Source organism: Carassius auratus, chromosome 7 (assembly GCF_003368295.1).
Source record: "Carassius auratus strain Wakin chromosome 7, ASM336829v1, whole genome shotgun sequence".
NCBI lineage: Eukaryota > Metazoa > Chordata > Actinopteri > Cypriniformes > Cyprinidae > Carassius > Carassius auratus.
In genome coordinates, this window is record NC_039249.1 from 7,369,499 (window position 1) to 7,389,319 (window position 19,821).

The 19,821-nt window shown below is 37.0% G+C and overlaps 1 protein-coding gene across 1 annotated transcript; it reads left to right on the top strand.

Moving 5' to 3' along the window:
• The first annotated feature begins 2,368 nt into the window (after positions 1 to 2,368).
• Positions 2,369 to 19,424, top strand: LOC113105702 (large neutral amino acids transporter small subunit 2). The gene is made up of 11 exons (XM_026266942.1): positions 2,369 to 3,473; positions 8,878 to 9,082; positions 9,870 to 10,021; positions 13,484 to 13,609; positions 14,618 to 14,771; positions 15,054 to 15,177; positions 15,496 to 15,599; positions 15,822 to 15,918; positions 16,036 to 16,185; positions 16,457 to 16,634; positions 16,863 to 19,424. The coding sequence occupies exons 1-11, from the start codon at positions 3,329 to 3,331 to the stop codon at positions 17,018 to 17,020; spliced, it is 1,593 nt and encodes a 530-aa protein (XP_026122727.1). The 5' UTR covers positions 2,369 to 3,328; the 3' UTR covers positions 17,021 to 19,424.
• The last annotated feature ends 397 nt before the right edge of the window (positions 19,425 to 19,821 follow it).

Sequence of the window (19,821 nt, forward strand, 5' to 3'; positions counted from 1 at the left end):
CATGCCCTTGAAATGGTTGTTTCAACAAGACAATGACCCAAAACACACTAGTAAACGGGCAAAGTCTTGGTTCCAAACCAACAAAATTAATGTTATGGAGTGGCCAGCCCAATCTCCAGACCTTAATCCAATTGAGAACTTGTGGGGTGATATCAAAAATGCTGTTTCTGAAGCAAAACCAAGAAATGTGAATGAATTGTGGAATGTTGTTAAAGAATCATGGAGTGGAATAACAGCTGAGAGGTGCCACAAGTTGGTTGACTCCATGCCACACAGATGTCAAGCAGTTTTAAAAAACTGTGGTCATACAACTAAATATTAGTTTAGTGATTCACAGGATTGCTAAATCCCAGAAAAAAAAATGTTTGTACAAAATAGTTTTGAGTTTGTACAGTCAAAGGTAGACACTGCTATTTTTTTGAACACACCCCTTTCAACTAATTGCCCAATTGCACAGCCTTAAGAGCGTGCATATCATGAATGCTGGGTCTCATTTGTTTTCTGAGAATCTACTGAACCTACTGGTAACTTGTTTGCCACGTAGCAATAAAAAATATACTAAAAACCTTGATTATTCTGGTTAGTCACATTGTACTGCTATTATTTTGAACAATACTGTATAATAAAGTGACCTAAAAAGCCAAATTCAATCTCATATAACTTAAAAACAAAATATTTAAAACAATGTGGATTTACTTTTTAAATTGTAGCATACATTGGCATGCAAAAGTTTGGGAACCCATTGCAGAATATGTGAAAAATAATTTTAACAAAATAAGAGAGATCATACAAAATGCATGTTATTTTTTATTTATATAATATATTATTTACATATAGTCCACAAGACAACAAAAAAATGGCTGAAATTATTAAAATAGCCCCCTTCAAAAGTGTGTGAACCCTTGGTTCTTAATACTGTGTGTGGTTACCTGGATGATCTGCAACTGTTTTTTTTTTTTTTAAGGGTTGTTCATGAGTCGCTTGTTTTGTTCTGAACAGTTAAACTGAGCTCTGTTCTTCCATGTCCTGCAGATTTTTCAGTTTTTCCAGCAGTGACTGTATGAATTTGAGATCCATCTTTTCACACTGAGGACAAATGAGGGACTCAAACACAACTATTAAAAGGTTCAAACATTCATTGATGCTTCTTAGGGGTTAAAACTTTTGAACAAGATGAATATGTGCAAATTTTTCTTATTTTATTGAAATATTTTTTTTTCTTTTTTTTGAAGCAACAGAAGAAAATCACAAAATCATACAGTCACTGTGTGTACATAGCAACACTATGAATGCAAATGTAATGATTTCACTCAGCCTACAGGTTTTAATGAAAGCAAAGATGTCTGAAATGTACATCTAATTTATTACATTACTAAATAATAACCCAATTAATTACAATAAGTAATACATGTAAAAAAATGTTTTAAAAAATTAAAAATTTTAAATATTTTAAATAATACATTCTTAAACAATAATACACTAGCCATTTGGGGCCTGGAGTGTAATTTGAGCTTTCATTTAAAAATAAATACGACAACTTCTACTCAGTTTACATATTTTAAAAAATTTAAAACATTGATGTGTCCACAGATCCCTCATTAATAAATAGGCAGAACAACATACTCAGTCAAAATATATATAAATTTAAATGAACTAAATAAATAAATGTATGCAATTAGCAGACGCTTTTATCCAACGCAACTTACAGTGCATTCACGCTATCAATTTTTCTATCATGTGTTCCCGGGGAATCGAACCCCCAAACTTGGTTAAAGCTTGATAACGCACTGCTCTACCACTTGAGCTACAGGAACACTAAATGTAAATATACATACACCTCAGATGTCTCTGGGGAAAAAGTGATCTTTGAAAGGATATTAATATATATTAAAGTATATATATTTGTTAATGAGGGATCTGTGAACACATCAATGTTTTACACACACACACACACACACACACACACACACAGGGGTGTTTTTGTGTAAAGTGGGGACATCCCATAGGCGTAATGGTTTTTATACTGTACAAACTGTATATTCTATGGCCCTACACCAACCCTACTCCTAACCCTAACCCTAACCCTCACAGGAAACTTTGTGCATTTTTACTTTCTCAAAAAAACTCATTCTGTATGATTTATAAGCGTCTGGATAAAAGCGGCTGATAAATGCATAAATTAAATTTTTAATTTAATTTAATTTAATATATAAACACATACACGCGAACTGCAATGGAAGGCGCACACGCCGTTGCTATGGTTACTTCCTGTTATGGTTACTACGTGAGTGGCAGGTGCGTTTAATCTTATTAATACGTGTAAATTACATACACGCATTTGTAAAGCATTTTAAAGTCCCTCAGGCTTCCTTGTGAGACAGTATTATTCTGTAATATTTCCACCATGCTTCGGAAGCAAACACACTGAGATGTTTAGAAAGAAGCGAGAGAAGAAAGAAACCGTATGTTGTTTGGTTGAGGTAGGTCACATTCTTTACCGCGCTGTTCAACAGCTTGCCAGGGCTTATGAGGGAGGTGTGTGTAGCCCACAAAAACAAGATCAGTGAAGCGGGGGGGAAGGGGAGGAGGTGCGACTGTACTTACGGAGACAGGTTAGGAGGAGCCTGACAGGAGTAAATACTACAGACGGTGGAGGCTCTTAGGCCACTGGTGCTCTGGAGATCACCGGAGGCGCGAGCTGTTTTCAGCGCAGACATTCAACTAACGTTACCCAAAGGCGTTTAGAAGGAGTCCATGCCAAAACGATGCATGCTTTGTCTTTGAAAGCATTGAACGAGGAAGCACCAGCTATTTGATAGGTAACGTACAGGAAGAAGGAGACATTTATGAACAGGGTGTTCTCCTGCGTCGCGTTTTGGTTTAAACGGTATATTAAAACCTGGACAACCTTCACAGAGTGCAACAAACTGACTTTTTTTTTTAAGTAACGTTAGCGACTGGAGTATTATTGAAGTTTTTTTTATACGCTCGAAATTAGTGCTGTGTTTGGATTTTTAACGCAAGGAAAGGAAATTAACATTCAGTTGCATCGACAGTATCTTGCCTTATTTTAATTGTATTGTAAAGCCATTCACGGCTTGTCGCACATCTTTTACTCTGCCACTACACGCAGTATTTATTGACCCATGCTTCAGAGCAGCCTCACGTTGATAAGAAAGGAGAGATAAAGGGCACATAGCATATTTTGGGCGAGATAGTATACGGGCTGTATATGTGTACATTAGAGTCTCTATCTGAGATCTGACCAGCGGTACGCGGCTCTAGCATCACCGCTCAACATCAAGGACTGAACATCTCAATTAACAACATGACGGATGGACCGAGACAAAGAGGCAGCGCAGCCCCGAGCACCAGCGAGGATGCAGCCGCAGACACGGCCAATGCCGCAGGACAGTCATCGGTGGCGCTGAAGAAGGAGATTGGTCTCGTCAGTGCTTGTGGCATTATTGTCGGTGAGTGTTCTGTTGTTCCTTTAAATAGGCTATATATTTCATAGGGGTTTTTGACGGATGTAGTAGCATGTGCTTGATTGGATAATGCTGAATGAATCTGAAATCTTCCAGTCTGCTTCTTTCTACCCCCAAACCTAACCCAGCCCATAATATATTCCTAAAATCAGTGGAAAATGATAGCTTATTGACAAGGGTGTTGAAGACCCTATCCCTGATTGTAAGACTAAAACAGATAATTCCTGAAATGTTAAATCTCAATTTTGATTGGTTGATTGGAATGCTGTTACAGTTGAACAAAAACTATAGATCATTCTCTTGTAGTGAAATATTTACAATGTAATGATAACAAACACGTACATATAATAGAAGAATATTATTTACTCAAGCAACAATGAAACTTTCAACAGATTTGGGAACTGAAATGTTTTGGGGATGTTGTGGCCTAGTGGTTAGAGAGTTTGACTCCTAACCCTAAGGTTGTGGGTTCGAATCTCAGGCCAGCAATACCACGACTGAGGTGCCCTTGAGCAAGGCACCGAGACCCAACTGCTCCCCGGGTGCCGCAACATAAATGGCTGACCACTGCTCCAGGTGTGTGTTCACGGCGTGTGTGTTCACTGCTGTGTGTGCACATTGGATGGGATAAATGCAGAGCACGAATTCAGAGTAAGGCTGTATGTCACATGTCACTTACTGTCACTAGCCTACCTTTGCAAAATAGGCGTGTGCTTTTTTTCAGAATTGAACATTATGGTTTAAAATACATATGAAACAAGAATTTTACATTTGCACCTGCCAAACCTTTGCCAAATTAGTGTTCTTTTATTAAAAACAAATGAATAAATAAAGTCAGTCAAGTCGGTCGGTGGCAGAGAATCCACGAAGTAAGTTGGAAGTGAAAACAGGAAATGTGACTGAACTTTTGTTAAATTGTTGGTTATTGTCGAGTATGTTGCAGAGCAATTCTCATTTATTTCTTTAGGCACGCAGCATTAAGCTTTAATAATATATCTGATTTAATGATAGGAGTTGATGAAAAGTAAAACCAACCCAAAATAATCCCTACCCACTTTTTAACTAAAGCTATATATGATAATCCTCTTCAGCAATCTTGATCAGGTCACACATTCACATGCTCTCAGTCGCCCCACGTGAACATTATTATCAGGTGATTGCCACTTTGGATCCATCAAAGCTTTCATCAAGACTTTGTTCTTTGTGTGCTTCATTAAATTTATCAGAATACTTTATAACTGCTGCCATTCTCATCCTTATCAACCCCTTCAATGCGATATTGAACCCTCATTTACCTGGAAATAAAGCATGGACCTGAAAGTGAAATTTCTTTGGGTTTTGTTTAGCCCCAATTTTGCATGATGATTTTGCTGGATTATTAGAATGGAAAGGAGTGCCAGGAACATAATTTTAGAAGAGGAAAGGTTAACAAATCTTCTGTAGGTGAATGAAAGAGTAAGAGATTGTGAAATGCTACAGATATCAAAGTGCAATCTGGCCTCAAGTGTTACAAAGAGATTGTTTTCGGATTCAGAACATCATACATCATGCTGTATGTATGTATGTCAGGATAGATCAACTCAATTAATCCTCCAGTAAGATGATTAAAATAAAATCAACATGAAAATCATTGTCATATATAATCAGCATTGAATATAATTGGATTGTGTGCTCGACTTCAGCAAATAAAACTAAAAGTCTTGATCTTTACTGTCTTTCTCAGTTGCAGTTTGATGTAGAACCGAAAACCAGTGTTGATAGTATAGGGTTGAAATGAAACAAAGTTGAACCTATTCTATTTAATGAGAAGAGACAATGTTTTGTTCAAATGGCTTGCTTCATTTAACCCAGTCTCTGATTTTTATATGTGAATTTGTAAAAGGGAAACATCTGGCTAGCAAGGCTACAGACCCACAGAAACAGTTGGATCAATAGAGGCATGAAAGAAAATCAATAGGACAGTTGAGAAGGATTCACTTCAGCAATCATGAGAGCAAGAGTCATAAATAAATACATCACTGCACAATATATGAGCCATGACTCTGTACAGTGATTGACATGCAAATATGATAAGCTGATAGCAGTCAGTTCACTGTGGCCCCTTTAGCGCCACCATGTGCAGCTATAATGCATGTAGGCAATCAATGACCTAAATCCTGAACAAAGCTGCAGTCTTGTTAGCAAAATTTCACAGGCAAAAACCTTATTGTCTATTGTTAAAAGTGTAATGATATATGAAGCTTTCTGGTCATGCCAAATTCACATGACCAACTTAAACCATTGCGAAACCCATGTGAGGAAATCTTTTGCCCTCAAGTGAAATTCCTGATGTGTGGATTTGTTAAAATAACTGGATTTTGTCTGTGAAAATTGGCCAACAACTGCAGATGTAACGACACCTTAACAATGCTATAATAAATGTAGCACCATAATACGATATAAAACCATAACACAAAACAGTATTTTTTAAGCTGGTGCAGCTAAATTGCATGCATGTTCTATTTTGTCTGTGAAAATTGGCCAACAACTGCAGATGTGACGACACCTTAACAATGCTATAATAAATGTAGCACCATAATACCATATAAAACCATAACACAAAACAGTATTTTTTAAGCTGGTGCAGCTAAATTGCATGCATGTTCTATTTTGTCTGTGAAAATTGGCCAACAACTGCAGATGTGACGACACCTTAACAATGCTATAATAAATGTAGCACCATAATACCATATAAAACCATAACACAAAACAGTATTTTTTAAGCTGGTGCAGCTAAATTGCATGCATGTTCTATTTTGTCTGTGAAAATTGGCCAACAACTGCAGATGTGACGACACCTTAACAATGCTATAATAAATGTAGCACCATAATACCATATAAAACCATAACACAAAACAGTATTTTTTAAGCTGGTGCAGCTAAATTGCATGCATGTTCTACAGTAAAATGCCAAATGACACCTTTGTATAAAAGGGCTTTACACTGAAAGATGTGACTTCTATGTAGTGTTTGACAAGGCTTAGCACAGTATGATTAGATCAATGTGAGTGGATTGACAAACTAGAATGTTAAATCAGGAATTGCTGCTGTGTTGCCGGTGATGTTTGTGCGGTGAGCACTCACTAGGGAAGCAAAAGGATGCAGTATGAACAGGAAATCCATCCACATTTTTTTCCGCTTTAGTCAGCAAAACTTCTCAATCTACAAGTGTGCACAATAATCTATCAGCCCCTTTAAGGAACACATCTTAAAACGTGTTGATGTCCACATTTCACAGCTTCCATATAGTCAAATAATACTCTAGCTGGCTGAAACCAGATCAATCCCTACATGCTTTGGCAATAGTAAAAGATACCTCTGATTGTATAAAGTTGTGTAACTTGTACTTTGAGGTCATGGGACATGCTGAAATTTGTGATAATCATATCTTGACAGAGTTTTTTCACAACAGAGGTTAAAGGAGAGAACTGAAAAGGGAGTTCCAAAGACAGAAGCTGAATGATCCAGTCTAGTCATAAAGGTTTATGGATATTCTTTTAGATGAGATTATTCTGTGAATAAATCATGACAGCAGTGGTTACAGAAAAGAAGTCATCTGATTACTTGTTTACAGTGGCAATGTTTAGCAGACACTTGCTGTTGCTGTGATATCCCGACAGGAAAACCAAGATTAGTTCCCTTACTTAAGGGCAAAGAGCTTTCCAGCTCACGCATACAGTACCTGAATTTCCACATAAAGCAGTTTGTGTAAAAAGCCCAGATATGTAGTAGGGAAGATTAAAGTATATACCACATTTATAGTCCATGTGCAAAGGAAATAGTCACTCCACAGACTGACTCACACATTAAATCGGCAGGTTTTGCTTAAGAAATCTTTTTACCTCTATCCATTTTGCCTGAGTCACATGGGAGTTTACCTTTGACATGGTTTAAGAGCACTTCACATGGATTTGGTGAAAATGCACCTTTTTAGAAAAGTGTGACTAGTTGTGTGTGTGTGCCTTTAAATGCAATGGATTAGTTGTTTTAAATTAGATCTTGTTTTGTTGTAGAAATGGTGGTTTACATTTGCAGCTTATGGCATTAATGCAATGAATGCAGAATTCATTATCTCATAAAGTGCAGTGACCTCAAAAAGTAGTTGGATGCTTAAAAGTGTATGAAAATCTTTGTATTGTATAACAAAATATCTAACCACCTGGAATTTATTTTATATGACAAACACTCTTTTTAAGTATCTCAGCTCGAGATGATTGAACAAGAATAGATATATTTCCCAGAATTAAGACTAAATGTATTGTCGCAATTTCTGGTTGTTTTGTCTGCGTATATATGGAAGTATAAGTGAAATTAATTCACACTTTGTTTGATATCTTTTGTATCTAATGAAATGAAATTTAGACATTTTTATTGTGAAAAAAGTGTCTAAATATGTTTGGGGTCAATATATGTATCACAAACAGCAATGGATCACACATTGGTGGTGTACTACTGCACTTAGTGCACACGTTTTTATAAAGCTAGACAAATACACACTCCCCCATGTATTTGCTGTGTGTACTCGCTCCATTAGTCACACTGAATACTAACTCAGCAAATTACAGTCTGCTCTCTGTGAATCGTTCTCACCACCTGCTCTCTCTCTCTTGATTCTCCCACCTCCTTGCTTCTCTCTTTTACTCTGCCTCACTGACATTTCCTTTTGATTTATACACTGTCCTGCTTTTCTTCAGTTTTTTTTATATATCACCTATTTTCTCTTTAGTTTCTCTTTTGCTGATCTCTATATTTCCTAAAGTGTGTCACACTGTCATCTGATCAAGCCTTGCTATTATTTTATGGTGCATAAAAGTAGGGAAGTAATTGTATATTTATCAGCCAAAATTGGGAAACTATATGTGTCTGTCTATTTTCAGATTCAGATCATCATCTAGCACTAATTTAAAAAGATAAGAGATAGATTAGGACAAAAAAATCTATTAAAGAATGGTTTATCTTAAAGAGCACGCTGGAGTGAATTTCTGTGTGCACACAATTATAGTTTTGTGTAGTACTGCGTTATAATTTACTTTTTCCAGCAAAGTAGTGTAGATTTATAATATGGACCATACCATAAAAATAATTATTGACTTTAAAATGTATATCTAACACATTTCTACAAATACAAAATCTCTTTTTAAATCCTTACTCAAGATAAAGTCTATTTCATTCAAATGGCTTTTAAATTGGAGCACTTAAGTAGATTCAACCAGACATACATTAGGCATAGGTCTGTTACACTTCATCAGTGCTTTTTTGGAGTTCATGGTGAGAATTGAAAGCTTATATAGTGAGATGGCAGGTCCAGTTTTTTCTGTGTTCTCAACGTCTTTGTTTTACTCTTTTACAGGTAATATTATTGGCTCCGGAATCTTTGTCAGCCCAAAGGGAGTACTGGAAAATGCCAGTTCAGTGGGCCTGGCCCTCATCGTATGGATCGTCACAGGTGTTATAACAGCGATCGGCGCACTCTGCTACGCTGAGCTGGGTGTTACTATCCCAAAATCTGGAGGCGACTACTCTTATGTCAAGGACATCTTTGGAGGGCTGGCAGGGTGAGGTTTTCAGCCACACACTGGTTTTAATATTAATTCCAGAGGCTACTTCTAAACAGTCAGAGTCCGAAGTCTATATTATTTCTAAAAGCTGTATCCACTTTTAATTTTTAAGAAGGTGACTTATTATTAGTAATGGAAACCTTAGTGTGTAAGGTCATGACAGTAAGTCAGAATAAGTCAAAAATTCAACTTCAAGAAAGTCATCACGGACAAAATATTTGTTGTTACTGTGGACTTTTGAAATTGTAATGGAATGTGCAATAAATATTACTATTTTCATGTAAAATCATAAAAAGCGGATAGCTGAAAACATTCTGAATGAATGCCTGTAATCTCCTTTCACTGAGTAAGCACCATTATCTTTAATTATATTGTAATTAACTTGTTAACAGCATTAGCATTGCAGCTGTCAGGTGAAGTAGTTCTATCTGCCTTTAGAAATGTATTATTCCACTAATAGGCAGTAAGCAGTCAGTCAAACCTTACAGCCCTGGCTTTACTCGCATGCCAACAACCATTGCTTAGCACGGTGACTGCTCTAATGAATGATACTGCCAGTGAACAGCCATTAGCTGGTGACTCAGTCGTGACTCGATTTCACTCAGCAACCACAAATGATGGTGATAAAGAGAGTCTATCCTAAGAATAAAGGTATTGCTATATGCAAATAGCACAATGCCTATCACTAGCTAAAAAGAATCATGTTATTACTATTATGTGTTTTTTCTTTATATCAAACTAAGTTAAGTAGTTTTTTTAACATCAGTGTTTTTTTGTGCTACAGGTTTCTGCGGTTGTGGATTGCTGTGTTGGTGATCTACCCCACTAATCAGGCGGTTATTGCTCTTACCTTCTCAAACTACGTCCTGCAGCCTCTGTTCCCCACCTGCTTCCCCCCAGAGAACGGTCTGCGTCTGCTTGCTGCCATCTGCTTGTGTGAGTACCAGAAGGAGAAACAAAAGGTCTCATTGTCCTGTTATTTAGGAATGTTAGGGATTTTGACATGAATATCACAATGACTATTGATATTGCTATAAGTCCACCATTTAGAATTTAAAGCCTACTGTACCTAGTAAGCCTTGCCAATTCCTCGTCACCTGTCCTGGTAATGCAAATAATAAAATGCTGTTAAGATACCATTAACACAATTATTATTTTAATTTTTTTCATGTTAATGGCTGATATTATAATACTGTACTTTAATAGAATCAATCATTTTAAAAGCAATAAGTAAATAAAAAAAATTGGGTAGCACTTTATTTTACAGTCCTGTTCCTTGTGTACATACTATGTACTTATTATAGTAATTACAATAACTATGTAATAACTAGGTACTAACCCTGAACCTACCCCTAAACCTAACCCTAACCCATGTAGTTACCTTGTATTACCAGAACTTTCTTTGATAAATACACTGTAAGTACACTATAAATACATGGAATTACACGTACTGTAAAATAAAGTGCAACCAAAAATTGCATTTTAAAGAGGATATGGCTTTGATGTGAAAATATTTTAAGGTTATCTGAATGTTTTGAAATTTATTTAGCATAAATCCTGCATTTTGAATACATTGTTTGATGTTGTTTACCTCCCAGATGCAACAACAACTTACACAATCACTATTTCCACATCTGCTCTTGATTCACTTGTTCACATTTGTATATTTTAGACATTTTTCTCTGATAGCGCATACACATGTTGCTGCCGGGAATGGGAACTTCATTGCATCCTCTTATGTTTGACCATAAGGTCAAATCACGCTCAGGTGAAAAAACATTCAAAGCCAGGGCAAGAGAAACGGAGTTTGGGGACTGACAGAAAGAGCGAGATGAATTGATGTGTGAATGAAGAAGGCCGAGGGGTCTTATCCTGGGAGAGTGGACAGAAAGATTGTGGGAAAATGTGCAGAGGATAGAGAGGGATGAGAGTGAAAGAGAGAAGGATGTGTGAAGACGAATGGAATGATGATTTTCAAGGCGTCAAGAAGCCTTGAGCGTGGGCTTTCTGCAAACTTCACACGTGAGCTACAAATACTGCATGCTATATGTAGACAGACAAACAACAGAGACCCTATTAAAAGAGAGAGTGAGAGAGGTCAAGAGAAGATATTAAGTGATATTTCACCTTTCTTCAATAAGTTTACATTTTAAGAACATGTGCTTAGTACGTTTAGTTATTAATTTAATAACATTTCATAACCTTTGTCCTTTTATGAATCTGAGTCAGAATTATCTATTTAACTTTTTGCGTGTAAACCAGTAGAATCTCTTTGTCCAGTTTGTAGGGTAACAGAGCATATCCAGCATTCATTGTGTAGGCTCTTAATGTAGGGGGACTGTATCAAGATCAAAGTGTTCTGATCTGAAGTTTTATTTTTTTTACTGACCAGATGTGTTCAAGCTGTTCTGAAGCTTTTTTAAGAACAGCTGAAAGTTTAGCCTTTGTTTTGTTTAGAAAACGACAGGAAGTATATGAAAGGGCAAAAGTGGACACTATGGCACAGTTTTACAGTATGTCCCTACTCTTGTACCCTACTGCTTTATACCGTTTTACCTCCTTAATGCCTTTTGTGTCTAGAACAGTACAGCAATTCTGAGAAAAGTTTGTCTTTAAGTGTGCGCACAGCTCTCTTTCAGAACCAGCCTAATGGCCTAAAAGCCACACTCTTTAGACAAACACTGTTGAAAAAGGTAGTCAGAAAAACTGCAATGTAAGACAGATCAATCCATTTTAAGTTGGGATGCTGTCCCAACTTCAAGACAGTCCAATTGGTTTTAAAACAGAGCCCATTGCGTTCAACAGGCTGTTGAATGAGAAACGTTATTTAGCACATGTTTGTACTTGCATCAAATCCAGGATATAAAGACGATAACTTGTTAGTAGAGAAATTCTGGCCTTTGTGTGTGTGTGTGTGTGTGTGTGTGTGACCTCCACTGTAAGCAGCTTATTGCAGTAAGATTACTGTGGTCATAGGAATGTTTCTGCATGTTTGCGTTAGCACTGTATACTATGTAGTGCAGACTTCACTACCTCAATTCTGTAAAGAAACAGTCTGTAACTTTCTTAGTCCTGTCTCTGCTTATTTTTCTTTACCAAAAGAGTTTCACAAACACCACCTTCTAAGACATCCAATCTAGTCCATTTCCCAGAATGCATTTCCCTTATCTCAAGACATGACTAGGCTCTGTCAAAGGCACATCATTGCTCTGTACAGCGAGGCAGTGTTGCTTTTACACAGAGATAAGACATAAGGATTACACCTCCTTGCCCAAAGTTTTGTAGTGTTTGGTTTGACTAGTTCCCTTCACATTAAATTAGGCAGGGTGTCGCTTTGCACTGTTAAGCTGTTTGTGTCTCATTATACAAATAGTAATTATCAAGGATTTTGTGTAACAAAATACACCACTCCACTTTACTTGCAGTTGACTTGCATTGTAATGTCAGCGACTGTCGTGACTAGACGCTGTTCCAGGTGTAAACAGTTTGACACTGAATGAGAGCCTGTAATTCTCATTGTTTGGCCACACTTTACACAGTCTCAATTCACGCCCAGTTACACTAGTTTTGTACATAATTGCTCTATTGATAGGTTAATCAAATATACATAGAAATAATGGTCTGTTTAACTACCTATTTTGGTGGGAGATTTGAATTACTGCTTGTGTACAAGTATATCAATAGCATGTAAATTCAAAAGGACAAAGCTTAACTCTTATTTACAAATCATGAGGCAGCCTTTTTGCATGTCTTGCAATTTCTCAAAAGTGCAAGACTCAAAGTTTACTTGCATGCTCAGGTTTCTTGCGTCCCTCTGGTTTTATGACCAAATATGTCTGTCACATGCCATCAGAAGACTATGCATGTGACCGTGAGCGTTATTTATTAGTTAACTTTTTCATCAGAAGTTTAAATAAGTAAAAATTTAAATGAATGCATAAGAAAACATATTTTACATGTTGTAACTATAACTTTTTGTCCTGATTTTTAATCACCTCTTAATTTTTCAAAAGCACAAACATTTCATGTAATCTCTTTAAAAAATGTTTTAAATAAAAACATCTGCTTAATCAGTAAATGTAAAGGTAAAATATCCTATTATCATTATTTTGTTCTACCTTTTTTAACCTTAATTCACATGTCTGTCTGTCTCAGATGTTGTGGTGCATTCAAATGTTTATACATATATTAAAAAATGATCCTCAAGGTCTATTCTGAGCTTATCATTTGTGTATCATTTGATGAATTCCTCATAGCTGAAAGCATTATTTTATAATCCTTTGGCATACTAGACTGCTCAAACTGCAGGGCGCCATTAATCTCACCAAAGGCTCATAATGTGTGTGTGTGTGTGTGTGTGTGTTTCCAGCCTTGTAACCCCATGTCTTTGTGTTTCAGTGCTCCTGACTTGGGTGAATTGCGCTAGTGTGCGCTGGGCAACACGAGTACAGGATGTCTTCACTGCAGGGAAACTTCTGGCCCTCATTCTTATCATCATCATGGGCATAGTACAAATCTGCAAGGGTAGGCACCATATGCCTCATTATGTGTGTGTGCTTGTTATATATTACTGCCCATTCATGAAGGTCTGTGCTAAATGTCAGAGTGCACGCATGTGTACGTGTACGTGCTGAGCTTGTTCTTGTGTGTATGTTTGTAGAAGTGGGCATGTGTGACTCCCTTTCCTCTTGGGCACATTGCTTCATCTCTAGTAGCTCTGTAAAATCTCCAGAAAACTAAAAGCACAGCACTTCCCCTCTGTCTCGTTGTCTCAGCAGAAGTCACTGGGTTTAAACCATCTAATAAAAAATAACACTGATAATGCAGCCTTTACAGCTGATGCGTCAGAGAGGATTTAATAATGATCACACTGCATACGGTCTGTTAGCTCAGACGCTGACCTGATATTACTAGAGTGACAGATGTGATTCCACGCCAGATCTCTAAAAAAAACCTGGATTTGGGTTAGTTGGCACTGGCTTCTCTTTAATGTGGGTTTTCAGGGTCACATATATTCTCTCAGAGAGGGTTCAGAGAATACATGTGACCCAAAGATATGACCCTAGAAATGTGGAATTAATGCTATGGCTTAGGGAACAAAAAGATTGTAGGCTCGGAAAATCCAGCCCAAACCAGTTGTAAGTTTTGGAACATGGCAGCTGGTTTCTAACTGGTTCAGGCTGCTTTAGGTAGATTACTAGCTGGTGGGAATCTGTCAGAGATGGTAGACCATATTGATCACATGCACCTTTGCTCGTACCTAGTTTTTTAATAGTCCAAGATGGTCTCCCAGTTTAGCAAGCTTGATCCAGCTGATTTTAGCTTGATTTACATAAACTTACTACAATCACAATGATATTTTAGTCCAGAGAACTTGACCTTCATTTGCTGTTTTTGTGATTACTTTAAGCTGTTTCAGGTGAAAGCTTTTCTAAAAATAACTACGATAAACTAGCTAATAAACAAGGCATTTTGTAATGATTATCCCTTTTAAATATTTCATTCCTATTGTTCTCTTTCTTCTTTCTCCAGGCGAGTATTACTGGTTAGAGCCGGCCAATGCTTTTGAGCCGTTTCAAGAATATGATGTTGGTCTGATCGCTCTAGCATTTCTACAGGGGTCCTTTGCCTACGGTGGCTGGAATTTCCTCAATTATGTCACAGAGGAACTCGTCGACCCCTATGTGTAAGCCAATTCTCATCCAAAGAGCTTACAGTAATTTAACACTGTGTTCTCAATATTTAATTAGCATTAACAAGATACAAGTTTGTAATATCCAGCAGAGAACCACATAATGGATCAAGAGTTGGAATGGTGTGTAGTATATTAAACTGCACAAGTAGAAAATAGGATCACTGCATAATTTTACACAGTGCTCTGAAGTGGCATCTGGAATCTGCCTGTAGTTGAAATAATGCAGTGTAATTCTTCTGACTAATACCTTGTGTTTTTTATTTTTCCTTACAGGAACCTTCCCCGTGCTATTTTTATCTCCATTCCCCTTGTGACCTTTGTGTACGTTTTTGCTAACATTGCTTACGTCACTGCCATGAGCCCTCAGGAACTACTGGCTTCTAATGCTGTAGCAGTGGTGAGTGACCTGTGTCCATTCTTCCAACTCAGACACTACCAGATTGCAAACTTAATAACTGATTTGCTTTATGCAGATTCTTTGACATATCTACCAAAGTATCAATATTTAAAGTTCTATGATTGATACTTGGAATGAGCTTTTGATGCCATCCAGTATTCCATTCAAACAGATATATCAGACTCAAGAATCTTCTGCATTCAGTTCTGATGACTTTCTTAATGCGACAGCACAGATATAATGGACATGTTAATGCATGTATTCGACATGTTAATGCTCTGCTTGTCTCTCCCTCACCGCTCTGTTGCTCTCTCCCAGACGTTTGGTGAGAAGCTTTTGGGAGTGATGTCATGGATCATGCCCATCTCTGTGGCCTTGTCCACATTTGGGGGGGTCAACGGCTCCCTCTTCACCTCCTCTCGGTCAGTCCCTCCCTCCATCCATCCATCCATTCATTAATCCACACATCATTCATACACAAGCGTCAATTATCTATCTATCTGTCTGTCTGTCTGTCTGTCTGTCTGTCTCTCTGTCTGTCTATCTATCTCGTTTCTGTCTCTCTGTGTCTTCACACACTCGCTCTAATGACTATACTAGCATCCTAAATAACAGTATTCTTGGGTCCTCCCCACATTGTTCAGGTTGTTCTTTGCGGGAGCACGTGAAGGTCATCTACCTAGCTTACTGGCTATGATTCATGTGAAGCGCTGCACCCCAATTCCAGCCCTTCTCTTCACCGTGAGTATTATATATACCCCCTTCTCCCTCTTCTTTATACCTCACTCTCACTTTTCTTGAGCATGAATGGTCTTCATGATGTTGTGACATCAAACACACTCTCTTGCTCTCTTGCAGTGCATCTCAACACTTCTGATGCTGTGCACCAGTGACATGTACACACTCATCAACTATGTGGGTTTCATCAACTACCTCTTCTACGGTGTGACTGTTGCGGGGCAGATCGTTCTGCGGGTTAAACAACCAGATATGCACCGGCCAATTAAAGTAAGTCCTAAAAATGACTAAGAGCCAGTGTTAACAAAAACAATGCATATTAGCAAGTTTTCGCTCATTGCTTTCAGTAGTTGTTTACTTTTTGCAGAAGACTTACCATCTGTTATCGACCGGTTAATCTGTACAGCAAATGTATTTATATTGCTATAACCTTCGCATCATGTTAAGATTATTCAGTTCCAAGTATATATATATATATATATATGTCCCATATAAGAGAATTCTTCCTTCTGACTGCTAACGTTACCTCTGCTACTCACAGATCAGTCTGGTGTGGCCTGTCATCTATCTGCTGTTCTGGGCCTTCCTGTTGATTTTCTCTCTGTACTCGGAGCCTGTGGTGTGTGGCATTGGCTTGGCCATCATGCTTACTGGAATCCCTGTTTATTTCTTGGGCGTGTACTGGGACAACAAACCACAGTGTTTCAATGCATTTGTTGGTAAGTTGAACACAGTTCAAAGATTGAATTGATAACATCACCATATTACGTCTGATGAGAAACCATGTACCTGACACTCTAGTAATTTATACTTTTATGCAGCAAAGATGCATTAAACTGATTTATAATGATATAAAAGATTTGTATTTCATGTATTTCTATTTATCAAAAAATCCTGAAAAGTTGTATAGTACTTAAACTGAATTCCTTTTTTGTGTGTGTTTTTAGACAAGATGACATACCTGGGTCAAAAGTTTTGTGTAGTGGTCTACCCAATGGAGGATGAGAAGAAAAACGAGGAGTCCGTAGAGGAGATTGAACTGAAGGAACAGTCGGTTCCACTGTCAGCTGAGGATGAGCAGACATCGAAATCAGCTGACTGCTGAGCAGACATATGGAGACACACTTATTCACTCACATACGGGCAGCCAGATTTATTCAGATAGACACTGGAAATGATTTTTCACATACCTCTGTATTTTTCCTTTTCATAAAGAGGGGGTTGCACTGGAGTGCAGTGGCTAAGCTCAGGAGACGAATGAACAGAGACTAGCTGCTCCACATGTCATGTGGTTCTGCTGTAGTCGTCTTATACAATGTTCTCCGTTCTCTCCAGTTTGCTAGTCTCTTAGCAACTGCTTTCTACTCCATTGGCTGTGCAACAGAATTACAACATTAAAATGTGGGATGACGTAAAGCTCTAGAATGTATTACTTATAAACAGTGGTTTGGAAGGGTCAGCATTTTTTGAAAAGACCTTTCTGAAACATTCTTTTTTCTACAAGAATAAAATTCCGTTTCATTTATGCTAAAAATGCCAGAACACATCATGGCTTCGACTGAAATGGTGGCAGGGTTCATTTTATTTATTTATTTATTATTTAGTACATTCTAATGTTCTAATTCTTAACCCCTCTTTATTTTTTTTATTTTTATTAGTTATCTCCCAACACTCCCAGGAATAAATGTTTTTATAAGCCAAAGCTGTATTTTAATTTGACATTTTCTCATTTCAAGTGTATTTCATCCCACCAAAACACTCAGAAGCATTTCTTTTTATATATTTTGATATTTTTGATTGTCCTGTTCTAATCATATTCCTTTGTCATTATGATTTAAAAAAAAACACATTATCTCTCTTTATTGAAGGAAAGCTCTGGGATCTTTTTTAATCATCATATTTTTAAGGCCTATATAAGAACCAATTGTGGTGGTTCAGAGTAGATTTCTACAAGGTTACTCTGGTACATATACAATTTAAGCTCTTCTATTTGCCTTAAAACTTTTACATTAACGGTATAAAGTTATTATCACTGTTGAAGAGTATTTTTCTTTCTGATGTTTTTGAAGGTAAAAAGTGTTCAGTGAAAACTTAAAGAGGCCGTTGTGAAATGAAGTGTTGCAATGGTATCTTCATTCTGTGTGGACTTTACACAGAGAATATGGCTCCTGGAGCCACGGTCGTAACCCACAAGTTTGCTTTCATGCAGCTTAATTATTTCACAAGTATAAACACAAATATGTATTCAAAATTGCAGAGCGTTTGGTTATACGTGGTTAAAAAAAGAAAAAGAAAAGAAAAACAGTAGTGATGCATAGATAGTGTCTGTGATGTAGCTGAAAGCCTGTGAGAATGTAATAGTTTTGGTCCTGTCATTTATTATGTGAATATTCGAAAACTTGAAATCAGTTATGTCAGAAGAGCTTGTTAAATCAGTCTTATAATGCACAATATATTATAACTGTGATAGTAAATGTTAATGTAGGTGCAATACAAGGGACTAGAATCAATCGATCAAGCTAACAAAGTCTGGATGATTAAATGAATATACTAATAATTGAACTACACACTTTAATGGAGAGTCTTAAAGATAATTAATTTTCTAATAAAATTACTTCAGATATATTCATCTGTGTAAGTAAATAATATATGCTCAGTTCAAGAATACATGATTAAAGTGTTCAGTATGTATTTCACTTGTCCATACAAGCGTGTAAGGCTTTTTAGTGCTCACAGGGTCTTTTTATTGTGCCTCTGTATTGATGTCACACCTTTACCAACATGTGAAGACTATGGAAAAGTGCAAATTGTTATTTTTTATTATTATTTTTGCAGATCTGTAGTGTGTAGGCGCTGTATAAAAAGCAATATATATCAGTGAAATTCATTGCACATTCATTTTGCATGAGCTTTATCCCCCATAATCTTTAACCTTCATACTTAACACGAGAATCACTGCCTTTTGGTTCCTCTGTCAGGTAGCGAAGAGGTCTATAATCATCCATTATTGAACTGACTGCGTAAACTTATGTATCATCAAAGGTGCAGAGCATCTTTGGTTGACGTAAAGCTGCTCCTGAGCTGTGCCTCAGTATCCAGCACTGCCTACTGTGTGCTAAACACAAACACTATGTTTATTTTACATGGAAGCTGCGACTCTTGATTGTGCTGCAATATTTGGCTTTCCTTTCCACGCACACACTATCATACAGGTGATACCAAAAGCCATGCAAAATGAATTCTGTCATATATTTGATTGTCACATTTGTAACAAATGATTGATGTTAATATTTGGAATGTCATCACAAATAAAAATCGATACGAGAACGACTTTTATAGATTATATGTACAGTTTAAATTAAAGCATAAAGACTATAAAGCTCAAATGACCACTTACACATTACACAACGGGGGGTGAACTGTTTGTACCAGAGTCTTCTTGTTTACTATGTTTTGTATTTGTTTGAACAGTATATATTAAAATACAAATAAATCTATACGCTGAACAAGGGAAGGCTCGTTTATTCAGTCTGATAGGAAAATCTGTGCTACACTGCCACCTACTGCAAGTTAGGAGAATTTCAGATTGGGGTCATATTCAATATTTTCACAGCTGTCACATCTGTTTAATAATGTAAAGGTTTTTCAACTCATTTATTTACCACATGGGTTGCGCGTTACGGTTTCTCTCAGTCACTTTGGCTCATTTTGAAACAATCTTATTTTCTAACTATATGTGTAATTGTTTTATGGGACATCACAACTATAGTGCATGTCTGGAACATATAATTTTGTGCTTCAAAACCTAGCTATTGTGTCAGTAAATTGACCAGTCACCAAAATGAAAAGTTTTGTCATCATGTGGGCCAAACTGGTCAAAATGTTTAGATTTTTGTTTGTTTTTTG